Genomic DNA, 18,164 nt, shown 5'->3' on the forward strand with positions numbered 1-18,164 from the left:
GAGAGAAAAAAGAGAATGCCTTTGACAGAAAGAAGTGAGAAAGGGGAAAATTCCCCCACACTGGAAACGACACAGGTTGGTGGGTCTCAGAAGAACAGGATCCTACGTGTGTGCTGTAGGGTGATCTGAGCACACGTGCGGCTGTATTCAGGACCATCCAGTCTCAGGCATTACAAGTTCTAGGATCTTACCTAGCACCAAAGCCCTTGTTGCTGGATAATCTATGGGCCCTGCCTATGTGATCCCTTTGGGTCTGGGAGTATATCTGCTTCCTCGTTCATAGGGCTTAGAATCTTTTTTTTTCCCCCTTTAGCTGCCACTTGCCAAGGTAGGCAAGATGGGCTTGGAATCTTTGGCAAAGCTGAGAATGAATAGAAACACCAGCTGTTATGGATCAAATGTTTGTGTGTCCCCCACAATTCATATATTGAAGCCCTAACTCCCAACGTGACTATTGGGAGATATAACCATAAAGGAAATAGTTAAGGTTAAATGAGTTCATAAAGGTGAGACCCTGATCCAATAGGATTAGTGTCCCTAGAAGAAGAGGCACTAGAGAACTCACTCACTTTCTCTTTCTGTCCATGCACGTGCACTCAGAAAAGGCCATGTGAGCACTGAGTAAGAGTTGGCTGTCTATAAGCCACGGAGAGGGCCTTCAATATAACCTGACCATGCTTGGCACTCTGATATCGGACTTCCAGCCTCCAGAACCGTGAGAAAATAAATGTCTGCTGTTTAAGCCACCAAGTCTATGGTATTTTTGTTATGGCAGCTCCAACTGGCTAAGACACTAGACCAGTTGGATTGGGGCTCAAGATTGGTTATACATTATATTTTGAAAAACAAAACAATATTTCTTACACACTAGCATTTGTAGGATAGATTCACATCTGCTACACCAGCAAATGATATTTTAACCAAAAAAAATACATTCTAGATCTATGATTTCTAGAGCTTTATTTTTTAACGTGTTCGGTCAATTCTGTCTATAGGACCAAACAGTTATTTAGAGCAATAAGGAAGAGGTAAGGAGGAGTGGTGGTGATACGTTTCAATATAGGTGCTTCCTGGTCAAATGACACCATAAAGACAGCTATTTTCCTTAATCACTCGTAGGTCTAGTATGACTGAAGAACATTGAATTAGGTGTGTATAAATTTTAAACTTTCATAGGAGGCAACTTCCAACCTACCAGATCAATTGTTGAGAACATAATCCAATCTAGTCATCAGTGCCTGAAATAAACAGCTCTAGTCAAACATCAGTTATTAAAATACATTGATCCTCATTACTCATGGATTCCATTATTTGTAAATTTTTCTGCTCACTAAAATTCATTTGCAACACCAAAATCAATACTCGCCACATTTTGCAGTCATTTACAAGCATGCACACAGTGGCAAAAAATTTGAGTTGGACAAGGACACATGGCCTTTTCTGAGTGCACGTGCATGGACAGAAAGAGAAAGTGAGTGAGTTCTCTAGTGCCTCTTCTTCTAGGGACACGAATCCCTAGATGGGCACATTCTTAGCAGAGGTTGAACAAGATGAAGTTCTGGCTTCTTATTTCAGCTCTCACACTGTAAACAAGTGTCCTTTTTGAGGTCTTTTATTGCCACATTTTTGCATTTTTGTGCTTTTTGTTGGTGATTTTGCTATTTAAAGTAGTCCCAGAGCACAGTGCTGTAGCACTGTTTAGTGTTCCTAAGCACAAGAAGGCTTTGATGTGCCTTATGGAGAAACTATGTGTGTTAGATAAGCTTTGTTCAGACACGAGTTACAGTTCTGCTGGGTGTGAATTCTGTGTTAATGCATCAACAATATATATTAAATAAGGTGTCCTTAAACAGAAAGGCACAAAATAGGTTATATATTAGTTAGTTGACAAAAATGTTGTGACCAGAGATTGGCAGGAACATAATGCTGTATTTCCCTTAAGAGCAATAGTTCAGCATTCACTAATTCAGTGTTTGGGGTGACTTTGTAGGTCTTAACTACTATGATTAATGAAAATCGACTATAACTAGATTAGATCAACTGCTCAATGACGAACTTGTAAATGCTCAAATTGTCCATAAAGACACACTGTAAAAATAATTGTTAACATCTTTAAGTTGAGGTAACATTTTATCATTCTCACTGTTGGTACAATTCTGAAACTGCTTGTGATAAATACGACCTCAGAGACCTAAAAAGCAAGATATCAGAATATGTTGGAAGGGGACACTATCTCAAAAATGGTCTAGCACCTCCACTTTCTATATCATTTTTTTCCATTGATTTGGAATGGCACTGATGCCATGGCTCCTTTCTTCCCTTCCCTTCAGGTCTCTGTTCATGTGTCATCTTATCAGTGAGACCTTCTCTGATTAGCCTTTATAAATAGCCCCCAACTTCTATCCCCTCTACTCAGCTTTAGTTTTCTCCATAGCTCTTATTATCTGACATATTACATATCTATTTGCTATTGTTTGTCTCCAACCAGAATGTAACCTTCATAAGGGCAAGTCTTTATATATGGCACCTAGAACAGTGCCTGGTATATAGCAGGCACTCGATAAATATTGGCTAAATAAACTACTAGGAAAAAAATCAAATGAATGAATTCCTAGGAGTTTGGTGCATGGTAAAAATTAATCACATTTGGCGTTAGGTAGCATGGGATAAAGGGCATAATTCAGAAACTCTGCTGCTAGAAGAATTTTTTATTAATAAAACTAAGAAAAATTGGGATTGATTTCTTAATTCTTTACACTTTGTACTAAAGAAAAGTCATCAAATCCTCTATGTATGTAACATTAAGAAGTTATCTTTGTATTTAAAAATCCAAATTTATAAAATAGAGAAAGTAGAAGACTTTTTTCCATATAAAAAAGTGTTTTTTTTTCATTTAAAAATGGTTTTATTTCAGGAATCCTCTAGACAGCAATTTTTACTAAAATAGAGCAAGTATCATTTACCAAAAAAAAAAAATATGAATTGCACAAAAAATTTTATGCTTATATCTGCTAATAGAGGTAGTACTAGTTTTATAAAGTCAAACTTAAGATAAAATGTTCAATGGCTCTACCAAACTTCCATTCCAGTAGGGGTGCTATTTCCCTTCCTCTCTACTTGAACTGCCATGGAGACTGGTTTCTTACCAAATGATTCAGCTATGATAACAGTTTGATTTTGAGTGAATATGTGTCAATATCATTTTGAAAAAAATGATGTTACTACATGGTGTTAACATATATCAGCAACCTACACACCCACACAAATACCTAGTTAACATGCATAATAATTCACACAGGAGAAATTACCTTACCCTAATAAATTAAATGTATCCTTCCATACATTAGAATGATGCCTCAGACCCCACAACTTCCAAAAATATCTACTATACCTGCGTGAATCGGTCACAGTCAACAATGTGGAAAGTTTTGCCATAAATTGTAATGTTTATTCCTCGATTTAGGTCTTTCCAATGGTAATGGTCTCCCCGGTCGTTCTTGGCTAGCCGCTGGCGTTTGATTAATTTGCCTTGAGGGATCCCAGAGTTTTCCACAATAGGCTCCATGATAGACATGCTGTCATCTTCTAGATAGTAGTAAATGTTCACCTGACGGATCCTATAATGCTCCTCAGTTGACATAGGAACATCTTCTTGGAAATAGGCATCAAATTTCAGCACCTGTAACACACCAAAAAAAAGGAGAAATGGTGTAGTATTAGTTTTCCATTATCTTCTAAAAAGTATCAACTCTCCTGAAAAGAGAAACTACACAGGGAGATTTGAATACTTATCACTCTCCTATCCTCTAAATCAAGAGTTGGCAAACTATGGTTCGTGGGACAAATGTAACTTGCCACATGTTTTCTTTTATGACCTGTAAGCTAAGAATGTTTTTTACATATTTAAATGGATAAAAACATTAAAATAATATTATTTCATAACATATGGTAATTACATAAAATTTAAATTTCAGTATCTATTATTATAAACAAAGTAATTATATAAATAATTAACACTTATTTGTTAATGGCTAATCTCCCATCACAAGAACAGAGTTGAGTAGTTGTGATAGAGATATATAGACTGTAACTATAGGCTACATTGTGACCCCTCACCCCAATTCATATGTTGAAGCCCTAACCCCCCAATGTGACTGAATTTGGAGACAGAGTCTTTAGGAGGTAATTAAGGTTAAATGAAGTTTTAAGGGTGGGGCCCTAATCCGATAGAACTGGTGACTTAGAAGAGAGAGAGAGAGATCCCCTTCTCCCAACACCCATGCACAACACACAGGAAAGGCCATGTGAGGACATATTAATAGCAAGAAGGCTGCTGTCTATGAGCCAGGAAGAGTCCTCACCAGAAACCAAATCAGCTGGAACCTTGATCTTGGACTTCTAGTCTCCAGAACTGTGAGAATATAAATTTCTATAATTTATGCCACTCAGCCTGTGGTATTTGTTATGACAGCCCAAACAAACCAAAACCACTGCAACACCCAAAATATATACTACCTGATGCTTTACAGAACCAAGTTTGCTGACATCTGCTTTAAATACAGTGCGTGTAGACTATTTACTACTATTTACTGTGTGTATTTCGTGGTGAGACAGCTTAAAGACCTTTAACCTACTAGTTTCACCTTCATGACAGAAGTCCCTCCCAGAACTTCTGAGAAAGAGTAAAACATTTTGGACAAGACTAAGATTTTTGGTTTCAAAATGAACACAAAGGCTCAAGTTCACTTCTTTAGACGTGGAATTCCTTGTAAATGCACATTAATAACATTTATTCTTATAGATTTTTATATTAATGAATTTCAAATCATAAATCCACCATAGAATCTTTGTAGGGCATGTAAACACCCTCGCTGTGCACACAAGATATCAAGCAAACCATTGGTGCTCTAGGGAGCATCAGCATCAAGTCAGAACGGCACACTGATTACACATTTAAAAAATGAAACACACTATTATAAAAAGCTTATGTTGACATGCTTTGGGATTAATTTTTATATTTCTGTTATTCTATTTTTAATCTTCTTTTCATGGAGAGAAAGTAGCAGAATGGTGTTCCAGGTAAGCAAGAGAGTTTACTCAAATCTCTACTAGAATAAGAGAACGAGTCAAGACGACCCTTAAATCAAGACACAAATATGGCTTGATGAATGGGAAGGTGAAACAATTCTATACATGAGTACTGTTGCTAAAAAAGTATAATGTCAACTGTGGAAGAACAAGATAAAAACAAAAGAGAACTGGCAATTACCTAGGAGATACATGAATGCAATGGAATGAAGTCCTTAGAACTCATAATAAAAAGGTGAATAGTGCAGTGGAATGTTTAAAGGAGTAAAATAACGTGGTAAAAGGCCAAGATAATTTTTAAGTAACATTTTTAGATCAACTGCAAAGAATTACAAGTGGGGACATGATCACAGTAGTTCATATGTGAAGTGGCCTGTATTTGAACCACAGATTTATAAATATACAAAATGTTAAAGCTAGAAGTGATCAGCTAGTCCAACCCCACTTGTTTTACAAGGAGGAAAATGAGGTTCAGGGTGGTAACGTGGCTTGCCTGATGCCATACCAGGAGTTAGGGCCAGAGCTGAGACCAACTCAGTCTACTGACTCACAGCCCAGTGTTCTCTCCATATGTCTTACTACTTCTCAGATAACAGGTACTACGGTGGTTCAGAGAAGGAAACTATGTGGGCCAAAGTGGTCAGAAAAAGCTTAACTGGGAGGAAATAGAAATTTATTAGATTTTAAGAGTGGGAAAATGTTAAATAAGTAGAGGAGATAGAGGGGATTCTAGGCAATGGTAACAACAAGCAAAGGAAGGAAACCCAGCAGCAGAATAAAGGCTATGGTGGAGGAGGAAGTACTAGGCATGGCAATCGGATTGAACAGCCCCTTCAATAGACCAGGTCTGCAGTCACAAATTACCAGCAATGGAGAAACTGAAGGCTGACTGGATAGGTAGTAAGTGGGAGGATAGAAGCCAGATGAGGTATTGAGAAAAATCCAGTGTTGGCGATATAGTAGTGATCCCATAGAATGAAAACATAAGGAGAAGGAGCTAATTTTGGTAGGGCAGATGGTGAGCTTGATTTTAGACTTATTGAATTTAAGCAACAGCACAAGTTGATATTGCAGGGGGTAATTTGAGATGCAAGACTAGGTTTTAGGAAAGAGGTTGATATTAGAGAATAGTCAGGATAACTCAAACACGTTTGACTCGAGCAACTGGAAAGATGGCATTACTATCAAATTAAACATGAAGGGCCAGGTGCAGTAGTTCACGCCTATAATCCCAGCACTTTGGGAGGCTGAGGCAGGAGGATCACTTGAGGCCAGGAGTTCAAGACCAGCCTGGGAAACATAGCAAGACTACCATCTCTATAAAATATTTAAAAATTAGCTGGGGCTGGGTGTGGTGGCTCACATCTGTAATCACAGCACTCTGGGAGGCCAAGGTGGGAGTATCATTTGAGCTCAGGAGTTCGAGACCAGCCTGAACAAGAGCGAGATCCCGTCTCTACTAAAAAGAATAGAAAGAAATTAGCTAGAAAACTTAAAAAAAAAAGTATATATATATAATATATAAATATATATAAATATATATTTAATATAAATATATATTTAATATAAGTATATATAAATTTATATATATAAATATATATTTAATATAAATATATAAATATATATTTAATATAAATATATAAATATATATTTAATATAAATATATATTTAATATAAATATATAAATATATTTAATATAAATATATATATAAATTTATATATATAAATATATATATATAAATTAGCCAGGCATGGTGGTGCATGCCTGTAGTCCCAGCTACTCGGGAAGCTGAGGCAGGAGGATCACTTGAGCCCAGGAGTTTGAGGTTGCTGTGAGCTATGATGATGCCACGGCACGCTAGCCCGGGCAACAGAGTGAGACTCTGTCTCAAACAAAAACAAAAATATAAACAAATTAGCTGGGTATGGTGGTATACACCTGTAGTCTTAGCTACCTAGGAGGTTGGGGCAGGAGGATTGCTTGAGCCCAGGAGTTCAAGGCTGTAGTGAGCTATGATTAAGCCACTGCACTTTGGCCTGATTGACAGAGCAAGACCCTGTCTCTAAAAAAATAAAATATTAAATTAAATTTTAAAACATCACATTGATATGAGGAAGATTGCCATTGAGCAGATTTGGTTAGTGAGAAGACAAAATTAGGAATTCAATTTAAGACATGTTTAGTTTGAGATTTTAGACATTCAAGAGAAGATGTCAAACAGGCAATTGCATATATATATGTTCACAGAATAACTCATTATCACAAAGAGGACATTTCAAGTCATGAATCTGGACAATACACCAAAGGACTGAGAAGAGAACCACAGAGAAGGGAACCAAAGACTAAGTCCAGGGCCACAGCTATGTTCCTAAACTATCAGTTTTCTAATATTGGAAGACATGAAAATGTCTATGGCAGTAGGAACTTGGCCTCAGAATGGGAGACAGGGAGGATATATGTGTATATATATTTGAAATGCTCAAATAGGCATAATTTTTATATTCTGTTTTTTAATTCAAATAATTTAATCATTAAATAATAATTTGTTTAAAAACAAACCTTCTAGATTTGCTATATGATCACTATAGATTAATCCCAATCTCCTATCTTTATACATCCATAGAAGTGAATTGTGACCATTTTGTAAAATCTAAAAATTCCTTTTGAAGCAAAGAAAGACTAAATAATTTGCATCTCAGTTCTTGCTTTATATGCATTTTATAATAGTATGTTCATATTCTGTAAGGAAAAGGATGTAATATATATATGGTATATGTGGTAAAGAAACTGACTATTCAATTAACTTGGGCACGAAATTCCCAAGTTCTCCAATTATTGGGGAATTCATTGTCTGACATAAACTGTAAGTGGTAAAAAATTTACCTATTAAGACAAATTTGAGAAGTTTTTCTGATTGTACATTCATCTCTAATCACTTAATATGTATAAGTTTGCTATATAAAACACTTGGGTTTCCTTTGGCATATGATCTACACATATGGCTAAAACGATATATTTTCAACATGTAATTCATGTTACAGAGAGCCAAGCTAATATGCAAGGTCTCGGGTAAAGAATAATCTAACTTCCAAAAATACTTATGTTAATCAAAAAGGTGCTTATCTATTTATTTATTAAGAATAGACTTAAGAGTTCTGTGCTCCTCTCATAAAGAATGGGAAAGAAGTTACTATAGGAAAGCTCTTTAACAAGTAGTTGGAATAACATTAGTTTTCCCAGGTTGAATAAGAACTTGATGGATTATGTAGACAAGAAAAAATAATATATAGATAATGTGTTTTAAAATGGTTTTTTTCATTGTAGCAGGCTAGGCTCCTGGTGATCCTGCATTCTAAGCTTTGCAGTTTATAGATGAGGAAACTAGAGATTGTGATTCTACAAGGTCACAATGTTAGTTGGTAGAAGACCCAGAATTAGAAACCAGGTGTCCTAACTCCCAGGAAGTACTCAGAATGCCACAACAAACGTTAAAATATTTGTATTTGGTTTATGATTGAAGGGGGTAATGCTGAACAAATATTTTCATTATTTGAAATTTGAATTATAAAAAGACTAGCCACATTTTTTATTTTACTCAGTTATGTGTATGTTGCAAATTCAGCTTGTCAATTTTCATCAGTGACACAGGTAAGAAATTTTATTTATTAAATAATTATCTCATTTAAAAATATTTATTAAGCACTGATTATACAATAAATCAAACAAATCCTTTTCCTCATGAAGTTTACACTCAGGTAGGGCAGATAAACACTGAACAAAGTCAGCAATACAAAGTGTAATATAGTGATGTGAAGGAAACAAAGAAAGGGGAGTGATACAGAAAAATAGGGAGGGAACTCCAGGTAGAGTGGCCAGGAAAAGCCTCACTGAAAGAAGAGATGGAGTTGGGCACTTAAGGATGGAGGGAAAGCTATTCCAGGTAGGGGAAACAGCAGGGACAAAGGCCCAGACATGGAAAAAAAAGGGGTACAATTTCAAGGAAATATGGAAAAATAAGTCCAGTATGGTTGAAACATAGTAAACAGCAAAAAGAGGGGCCCACGATGAAGTTAAGAGTGCCATCTCCAGTAGGGCCATAGGGAAACTGCAGTTAGATCTTCCTCTGTATATAATAGGGGTGCCATGGAAGTGTTTCAGGCCAGTATGTGATATAATCTTATTTTTAAAAAGTAAGCCTGGCTGCTCTATGGATAATGAATGTATAGTAATAGTAGAGATGGAAATAAGTGGATGGATTAGGTATATATTTTAGAGGCAGAAATGACAGAGTTTGCTAATAGATTAGATGTGGGTTGTAAGGGGAAAGAAGAATCAAAGATGACTTAGAAGTTAGGGGCTAGAGAAGCTAAGTAGATGGTGGTAACATTTCCTGTAGTGGTTAAGAGAGTTTGAAGGTATCTTCCCAAAGAAATGACATAATCAGAGCTGTGCTTTGGAAAATAAACCAGGCAGCAGACCTATTATGAGCATGAAAATTAAGCATGAGACTAACACAACAGTTAAGTGGTTATATGGCACTATGATAGTGATAGAGTAAATGAAAGTGAGAGATACTTCTCTGAATTGTCGACACACTGATGTGGGGAAACAAGAGGAGAAAAAGCCAAATAAGTGGGCTCATGTTTCAAGCTTGGATTACCTCGTGCAACCATACAGGAAGAGCGGATTTATGGAAAAAGGCAATAAGGTGAGTTAGAGACATATAGAACTTGAGGTGCCAACAGATCATCCAGGTAAGGATATCCTATGGGCAGGGGGATATAGGTCTGGAATGTCAATGAGTCCACAGTTGGAAATAGTGACAGTTGTCACATTGAGGTGATGGCTGAAACCACAAAAGTGGGCAAGATCTCTCAAGAAGATTGTATAAAGAATGAGAACAGAACTTTGAAAATGCTTACAGTAAAGAAGTGAAAAAACGGAGGCCAGAGAAAGAGCAACCAGATATTATAGAAAGGAGGCAGAAAAGCAGGAGAGTGGAGAGTCCTGGAAGCAAAAGAAGAGCAGCATTTCAAGGAAGGGATGGTCAACACTGTCAGATGGAGCAATGCTGGAGGTCAGAGAGAATGATAGAAAAATAATCCCCTCTAGAACTGACAAAAAGGACATCACTGGATGCCTAGGAAAAAGTATTAATAGTTTTGGGTTTGTGGGTAGGGAGAAGTCAGATTTTAAGTGAGTATCTTGGTCTTTATCACTAAAGTAAGAAATGAAGTTATATTCTGACTATGAGGAAGAGTACTAAGAATTTCCAAAATATAGACGAATATGTTGTCTATTAAATGAACCTCTGGATACTCCTAAAAAAATCTGAACTCTAATTTAATTCAGAAAAAAACTGTAATTCCCTTATTATAAACAAACAATTTCAAAGCTATTCATTTAACTACTCTACTTTATTCTCTATGCTAAGAATCATTTACCTAGAGACTCTGACAATTCAAGTAAAATAAATCAGAAAATAAAAAATATAAACAATATTCTTCATGTACATTGTCCTTAACAAAATGAATTATTAATAATATTAAATAATTATAAATTAAATAATGACAGTATAAAAAGAGAAAGCCAGGCACAATTTCTCCCTCTTTGAATTGCATTAATATTTCTTATAACATATATCACTTTATCACTTTCTACTTAATAATAGTTGTTTGCTATTCTTTTCAGTAAAAATTGAAAAGGATTTATATCTTGATAAATTATTAAATGTCTATCCCACTTCTCTCTTGTATTTTCAGTCCTTTCCCTTATCCATTGATTTTGCATCACCTCTGTGAATAACCAAGAGAAAAAAGCAAAAGGAAAAGCTATACCAAATTATATAATTTATACTATTTAGTGGATATTTAGGTTTAGCCTATGAATGGCTATGTGAACATGTTCCTATAAACAAGTTAACTAAAATGGGGAAGAAGAGATGATATGGATTCTGATTGGTGGATTAAACATTTTTTAAACTAAGTGATTATTAATACAAATGGCATAGTTCCTCCCTAGCTTCTAGCTTACAATAAGTTCTCAATGAAAGTTGGCTAGCTAGATGAAAAGGTCATCTCACCTATAATATAATCATTCTAGCACTCTGGGAGGCCAAGGCAGGACAATTGCTTAAGGTCAGAAGTTCTAGACCAGCCTGAGCAAAAGCAAGACCCTGTTTCTACAAAAAATAGAAAAATTAGCTGTGCATGGTGGCACACACCTGTACTCCCACCTACTCAGAAGGCTGAGGCAAAAGGATCACTTGCACCCAAGAGTTTGAGGTTGCAGTGAGCTATGATGACATCACTACTTTCTAGCTGGGTGACAGAGCAAGACACTCTCTCAAAAACAAACCAAAACAGGCCGGGCGCTGTGGCTCACGCCTGTAATCCTAGCTCTTGGGAGGCCGAGGCGGGCGGATTGCTCAAGGTCAGGAGTTCAAAACCAGCCTGAGCAAGAGCGAGACCCCGTCTCTACTATAAATAGAAAGAAATTAATTGGCCAACTAATATATATATATAAAAATTAGCCGGGCATGGTGGCGCATGCCTGTAGTCCCAGCTACCCGGGAGGCTGAGGCAGAAGGATCACTCGAGCCCAGGAGTTTGAGGTTGCTGTGAGCTAGGACGCCACGGCACTCACTCTAGCCTGGGCAACAAAGCGAGACTCTGTCTCAAAAAAAAAAAAAAAAAAAAAAAAACAAACCAAAACAAACAAAACAACAAAACAAGAAAGTTAACTTATAAAAACTAGTCAGTAGGTCTACATTAAATCATCTGGAAATTAGGATTGATAAGGGTTGGAATTACATCTGATTATCTTAAAAGTCTCACCAGTGATTCTGCTGCATGGCCAGGGCTAGGATTATTTTACTTTAATAAAAAGAGGAGGCTTGTTGTCAAAGAAAGGAAGAATGATACAGTAATATCAATAGACAGAAATAAGGCAACTCACATTGCAAAAGCATAAGGATAGATGAGAAAGAAAACTGTTATAACACCCGTTGGTCATGTAATATCACACCTGAAATGTTCCTTGAAAAATAAAAACTTAAGGATACAGCCTGGAGAAAACTGACAATACATGGAGTCATTGTTTTCATGATTATATTTTTCATTTTAAAGAAGTTAAAGATTTGTCATCGTTATAGAATATAATACTTTTAAAAGGCAGGAAACACAGAGCAGGTAAATATAGAGCAATACAAACTCAAGAATTTAGAATTCATCCAACTTTTCTTCAACTGTATTGGAAAGTATTCCAGTGAAGTCTACAGGGAATTACTTTCTGTAATCGGCTTCCTGACTAAAGAAAGCCTCTTTTAAGCCCAAGTTCAGCTGTCTATGACTAAGGGTTGAGGCATTTGAACAATTTTCCTCTCGGAGCACTCTGGGAAGCCTGTGGTTTACTGTTAACTTTTCTGCAAGCAGTTGGCTCTCAGACACTTTAATTCAAGGGGTACCCCTAAAATCCCAGATGATACCTTTTTGTCAAAAGCCACATGCGCAGGGATAAATTCTGCAGGTGGGGCTTGCTTAGGTTGCCCATAAGTTAGAACTGGTGCTTTATTAGCCAATTCATCCAGCTCAGCCTGGGACAGCTGGTTGACCTGGAGCCGGTCCCCGCCTATTCCAACTGTTGGACGTCGAACAATTGCATAGCCATTCCTGTAGCCCAGTGTCTGGCTTCTATGGAAGGATGTTTTCTGAAGAAGAAAAGAAGTATATCATTATAACATTATACAAATTTTTGTTAGAAAAAATAACTAACTTTTAAAAATATAACTTAAACCTTTGCTTATAAACATCGCAAATCTTAGATCAAAAAATTTACCTACATTAAAAGATTCTATATTTTTTTAAAAAAAGGTTCTGTGCCGGGCGCGGTGGCTCACACCTATAATCCTAGCACTCTGGGAGGCCAAGGCAGGTGGATTGTCAAGATCAGGAGTTCGAAACCAGCCTGAGCGAGACCCCGTCTCTACTAAAAATAGAAAGAAACTAATTGACCAACTAAAAAAAATAGAGAGAGAGAAAAAATTAGCCGGGCATGGTGGCGCATGCCTGTAGTCCCAGCTACTCGGGAGGCTGAGGCAGGAGGATCGCTTGAGCCCAGGAGATTGAGGTTGCTGTGAGCTAGGCTGACGCCATGGCACTCACTCTAGCCTGAGCAACAAAGTGAGACTCTGTCTCAAAAAAAAAAAAAAAAAAGGTTCTGTATTTTAAGCTAAAACAGTTGGACAGGATCAAGGAGAGAAGGTGCTACCTGAGCTTAAAATAAAATTTAAAGCCCTGTTCTGCAATGCCCAATTCAAACTACAGGTTCACCTTACATGAGAGACTAAAATAATATCTCATCTATGCTCTTAATTTTTCACTAGTCATTCCATGTTTTCAATCTTATCTTGTGGTTATAAAATCTGCAAAACCCAGAAGATCTGGTTCTGTGAATTTTATTTTTATCTACAATGAATTTATTTTCACCTGCTCTTCTTGTTAACAGTGACACCGATACACTCATGCAACTCTTTGGAAAGCAACTGACTGTATAAAGTCTTGAACTTAATAATTCCATCCCTGATCATTTATTTTAAGGATATGATCCAAAATTATGGAAAAGAACTATATGCCTATCCTAGCTCTCTGGGAGGCTGAGGCGGGCGGATTGCTCAAGGTCAGGAGTTCAAAACCAGCCTGAGCAAGAGCGAGACCCCGTCTCTACTATAAATAGAAAGAAATTAATTGGCCAACTGATATATATATATATAAAATTAGCCGGGCATGGTGGCGCATGCCTGTAGTCCCAGCTACTCGGGAGGCTGAGGCAGAAGGATCGCTCCAGCCCAGGAGTTTGAGGTTGCTGTGAGTCAGGCTGACGCCACGGCACTCACTCTAGCCTGGACAACAAAGCGAGACTCTGTCTCAAAAAAAAAAAAAAAAAAAAAAGAACTATATGCCTGAAGCTGCCCATTATTACAATAATAAACACTGGAAACAACTTATGAGACAAACATATGAATATGTGAGTAAATAATGGAAAACTCACTCAATGAACTATTATGCAGCCATTGAAACATCGGTTTTAAAGACCATGTTGCAGGCCAGGTGTGGTGGCTCACGCCTGTAATCCAAGCACTCTAGGAGGCCGAGGCTGGAGGATCGCTTGTGGTCAGGAGTTCCAGACCAGCCTGAGCAAAAGTGAGACCCTGTCTCTACTAAAAATAGAAAGAAATTAGCTGGACAACTAAAAATTTGTAGAAAAAATTAGCTGGGCATGGTGGCGTGTGCTTGTAGTCCCAGCTACTCAGGAGGCTGAAGAAGGATTGTTTGAGCCCAGGAGTTTGAGGTTGCTGTGAGCTAGGCTGATGCCATGGCACTCTAGCCTGGGCAACAAAGCAAGACTCTGTCTCAAAATAAATAAATTAGTAAAATAAATAAAGACCATCTAGCAACCTAGAAAAAAGGTTTATGATTTAATAAACCCCAAAAGCAACACACAAAATTTATGTATACAATTACAAGCATGAAAATATATACACAAAGAAACTCAATTTGGCAAATGCCCTTTGTATTATATATTTCTGAATTATGTTGATTTTTTATGATGAATACTGATGAATCAATAAATATTGATGGTTAGAAAAAATAAAAGATTACATTTTAAAAAAGAGTAGAAAGGCAAATTAGAGGTTATGTTAATTTGATGGTTTTCCTTTTTCTGTTATTTTTAAAGTTACTTTCAAAATTTTATATATAGTATTTAATTATATATAATAAACTTCAGGATTAATCATAAAATATATTATTTTTATGAAAAATAAAACTTACTTGTTTACATCCTAATTTCTTTGGAGCCTAGCCTACCATCTTTCAAGATTTGTACTAACATGAAAGGTATGATAGAATAAACTTCTTTTGCTAAAATAATTATGAACTGCAGGCTTTTATTTTTAAGGGTTATGTATTCAGGATCATAAGTCAGTAGATAGGAACTGCTCTAAGTAACTAACACATATGACGTAGAACAAAATGGGCTGAGTTAATGTCCTCATTGGATAATTTGTGTAACTTCACTCCTCTTTTTCTTTTTTTTTATTGTTTTTTTTTCTTTTTTTTTTTTTGTCCGATTGCTGTCTACACTCCTCTTTTTCTACCTTTAAAGACAGAAGAAACATTAGTAACTTCAGTTACTAATTTGCTTTCCCCATTTTTGATAATACCTCTACCATCACTTGGCCATGACTCTTACTCAGCCCAGGCAAGTCAAACTCAGGCCTCTCCACCTCTTTTATTCATTATGGTTTACCTTCTCAGTACCTTTAGAGTTACACTATCTAGTCCTTCACTGTTGAAGATACAGTGACCATGTTTTTCAAATTACAAATAAGGCAAATTGGTTGATGATTGGCCAGTGTATTTAAACTATGAAATATGTCCAATGCACAGTTCATCTTCTTACTTGTAATACAGCAATATATGTCTTTACAGCCTGGTACTTCCATTCACATTTCTGTAATCCCCCAAATCAACTTAACCCTGCCTCGTGGGAAACCCATACTCAATGACACCAGACGCTTAAGCTCTATGGGGCAAGAAAGTACCTATAACATTTTCTAAATTACATAAAATTGAAAAGTCCACTGAAATTAAAAATCTATGATGTTGTATCTTAATGTAGGAATAATTATGAAAAGATTCAGAATCCAAATTCTCTCACCAAACTTTCAATTTCAATTTCAATTCATTCTCTCAAAGAAAATAAATTGACTAAATATTTCATCTTTATGAACATGGAGAGGAACTTAAGAGTTTAAATAAATAATATATAAACTATTGTTAGCTCATCTGTGATAATCAGTCTATTGAATCTCATTATTGATTTCCCAAAATATATATTTCAGTTAGTATTAGTAATAAAAACAAATAGTATTAAAAACAAATACTGTTAGTATTAAAAACAAATACTAAATGATTTTAAGAGTTAAACTATGTTGGGAGAAAAAAAAGAACCCAAGCTCCTGCTGCTGCTTCAATTTTGTCTAGAAAATGTGACTAAAAATAATTAAAGTTGGGGGAAGGAGCAAAATAAAATCTAATCAAGAATCTTTTACAAAAATGTTAAGAGTAAAAGAATAAGGCTAGGGGAAGAGAAAACGGCAACTAAATTGTGGTTGAGGGAACTGAAAGGGAGTATCTCTTACAAAGCAGGGAAAGATGGTATGGGAGGAAGATGGGCAAGTTTCAAAGAGAAACTGCAATGAAGTTTGCAGTTTACAAAAACAAGAATGGGGAGAGGGTGGGACTAAATTGTAGAAAAGACAAAAGTGGAAAGAAAAGGGATGGGGTTGGGCAGAAGTACACAAAAGAGCAGAGACTTCGGAAAAGGATTTAGCGGGAAGAAGAGAATGAGTGGAAACAACATACATACAAGACAGGAAATGGAAGTGGGAATGGGAAAAGATTCCTGGGTCCAAGTTTCAGAAGAGGAAAGAAGCGGGACGAGACTAATGGGCCTTGGGAAAGTGGGTAGGATGGGGCTGTGGGAGTGAAGATGAAGGTGAAGAGAGGATAAAGGGATTAAGGATGGAGCTGGGCAGACGGTGTGTGGTGTGGGGGAATCAGCTAGGGTGATGGCCTAGAGAGCCTGGGAGTGGGCTGGGGGAAACAGTGACCTAGAAGGAGAAGAGGTAGGGGGCTGGAGGAGCACAGCAGCAAGCAGGAACGTGGCGCAGCTCGAGGGATAAGAAGGAAGAGGGGACCAACGCTGCAAAGATGGAGCAGAAAAACTTAATGAGAGGAATAAGGCGGAAGGTAAAGGATGGGAGAAAAAAATGAGGCTGGCGGGGGAAAGATGATAAAAGTCCGGCAGAGGAGAAAGAATAGGGCCAGGGAAGAGGACGGATTTGAAGGAAGAAAGGACAGACTTGAGTGGAGGAGAAACCAGGTGCACTGATCCTCGACCACTTTCTGGGATGCCCGGAGGTGGGGACAGGTTGAGGTTGGGTAGATATATCCTCACCGTGGAGTCCTTAAAGGACGTGCCCGGGAGAAAAGGTAGTCCATGGACAGGATTGGACACCATTGCAGCCGGTACGGTCCAGGCCACCACGGTCCAGCTTCGTCCTCTCCGGTTGCCCTGGCGACGAGACGCGTTCACTGGCCCTTCCTGGCTCCATGGTAACGCCAAACATTCCAGGCGCCCGCTACCGGAGGGCGGGGCCTGAGGCGCCGACGTGGCGGATCTGCGCGTGCGCCAACCGCGGGACTCCGTACTCTCGCGGTAGGGTGGTCGCAGCAACCAGGCCCCGTTGGTGGGTGCTGAGGGCCTGGCCCCGCCTCTTCCGCTTCGCCCCGCCCCTCCGCACTCCCAGAGAATGCGACGTGGGTGCCCTCGGGTGGGGCAGGGTTAGTGAGGGGCTAGTGAGGGGCTAGTTCTTACGGTGATAACCCGGGTCCGAGCGAGCCGTTAGATAAGTTGCAAAGGAAGGGACGTTCCTTCTTTTCCTCCACCCCAGTCCTCGCCCATCTCACTGCGCGCCGCCGGCGCTGTGAGGTCAGGCTCTCTTACCGCCCAGGTATGTCCTGGAAGTGTAAATGGTTGGTCCGGGTGAAAGTGTTACTACCCCAGACCCGTGCTTCTTAGAGGCAGGAGCTGCAAATTATTCATGAATTCAAATTATTCATGATTTGAATTATTCACAATTCAAATGATTTATTATTATTCAGGCTGCAAATTATTCAATGAATAAGGGATGGTCAGTGAACTAATGCAACCATCTCGGCCCTAATTCTCCTACTGCAGCATTCTCTCCCTCGCCTCCTTCAGCTTTCTTTATTCTACTCAACACCCTCTCCGTTCTCGTAGGCCTTCTTGTAGACCAGGTTTTGAAAATTTGCTGCAGGACGCGGTGCATTCCAGGAGACACTTAGTGTTTGTTGACTGAGGAGCTGGAGGCTGCTCATCTCAGTCTCTCGTTTATACTTGCATCTGCGATGCGAGAACCACAAAGGGAAACGCAGCTCCTTCAAAGAGAAAAACTGAATTGTGAGAAAGAATCAAATAAGTGTGGTGA

General features: G+C 37.9%; 1 protein-coding gene across 1 annotated transcript in view; it reads right to left on the reverse strand.

Annotated features, from left to right (window-relative positions):
- Positions 1 to 17,291, reverse strand: part of EFHC1 (EF-hand domain containing 1) — a 56,148-nt gene extending 38,857 nt beyond the window's left edge. Inside the window, exons 1-3 of the mRNA XM_012760851.3 lie at positions 17,111 to 17,291; positions 12,576 to 12,797; positions 3,392 to 3,679 (exon numbers count right to left, since the gene is read on the reverse strand). Coding sequence (XP_012616305.1) covers positions 3,392 to 3,679; positions 12,576 to 12,797; positions 17,111 to 17,173 — 573 coding nt within the window. The 5' untranslated portion in view covers positions 17,174 to 17,291. The remainder of the gene's footprint in view (positions 1 to 3,391; positions 3,680 to 12,575; positions 12,798 to 17,110) is intronic.
- Positions 17,292 to 18,164: the final 873 nt, after the last annotated feature.

This window comes from Microcebus murinus, chromosome 5, assembly GCF_040939455.1.
Source record: "Microcebus murinus isolate Inina chromosome 5, M.murinus_Inina_mat1.0, whole genome shotgun sequence".
Classification (NCBI taxonomy): Eukaryota; Metazoa; Chordata; class Mammalia; order Primates; family Cheirogaleidae; genus Microcebus; species Microcebus murinus.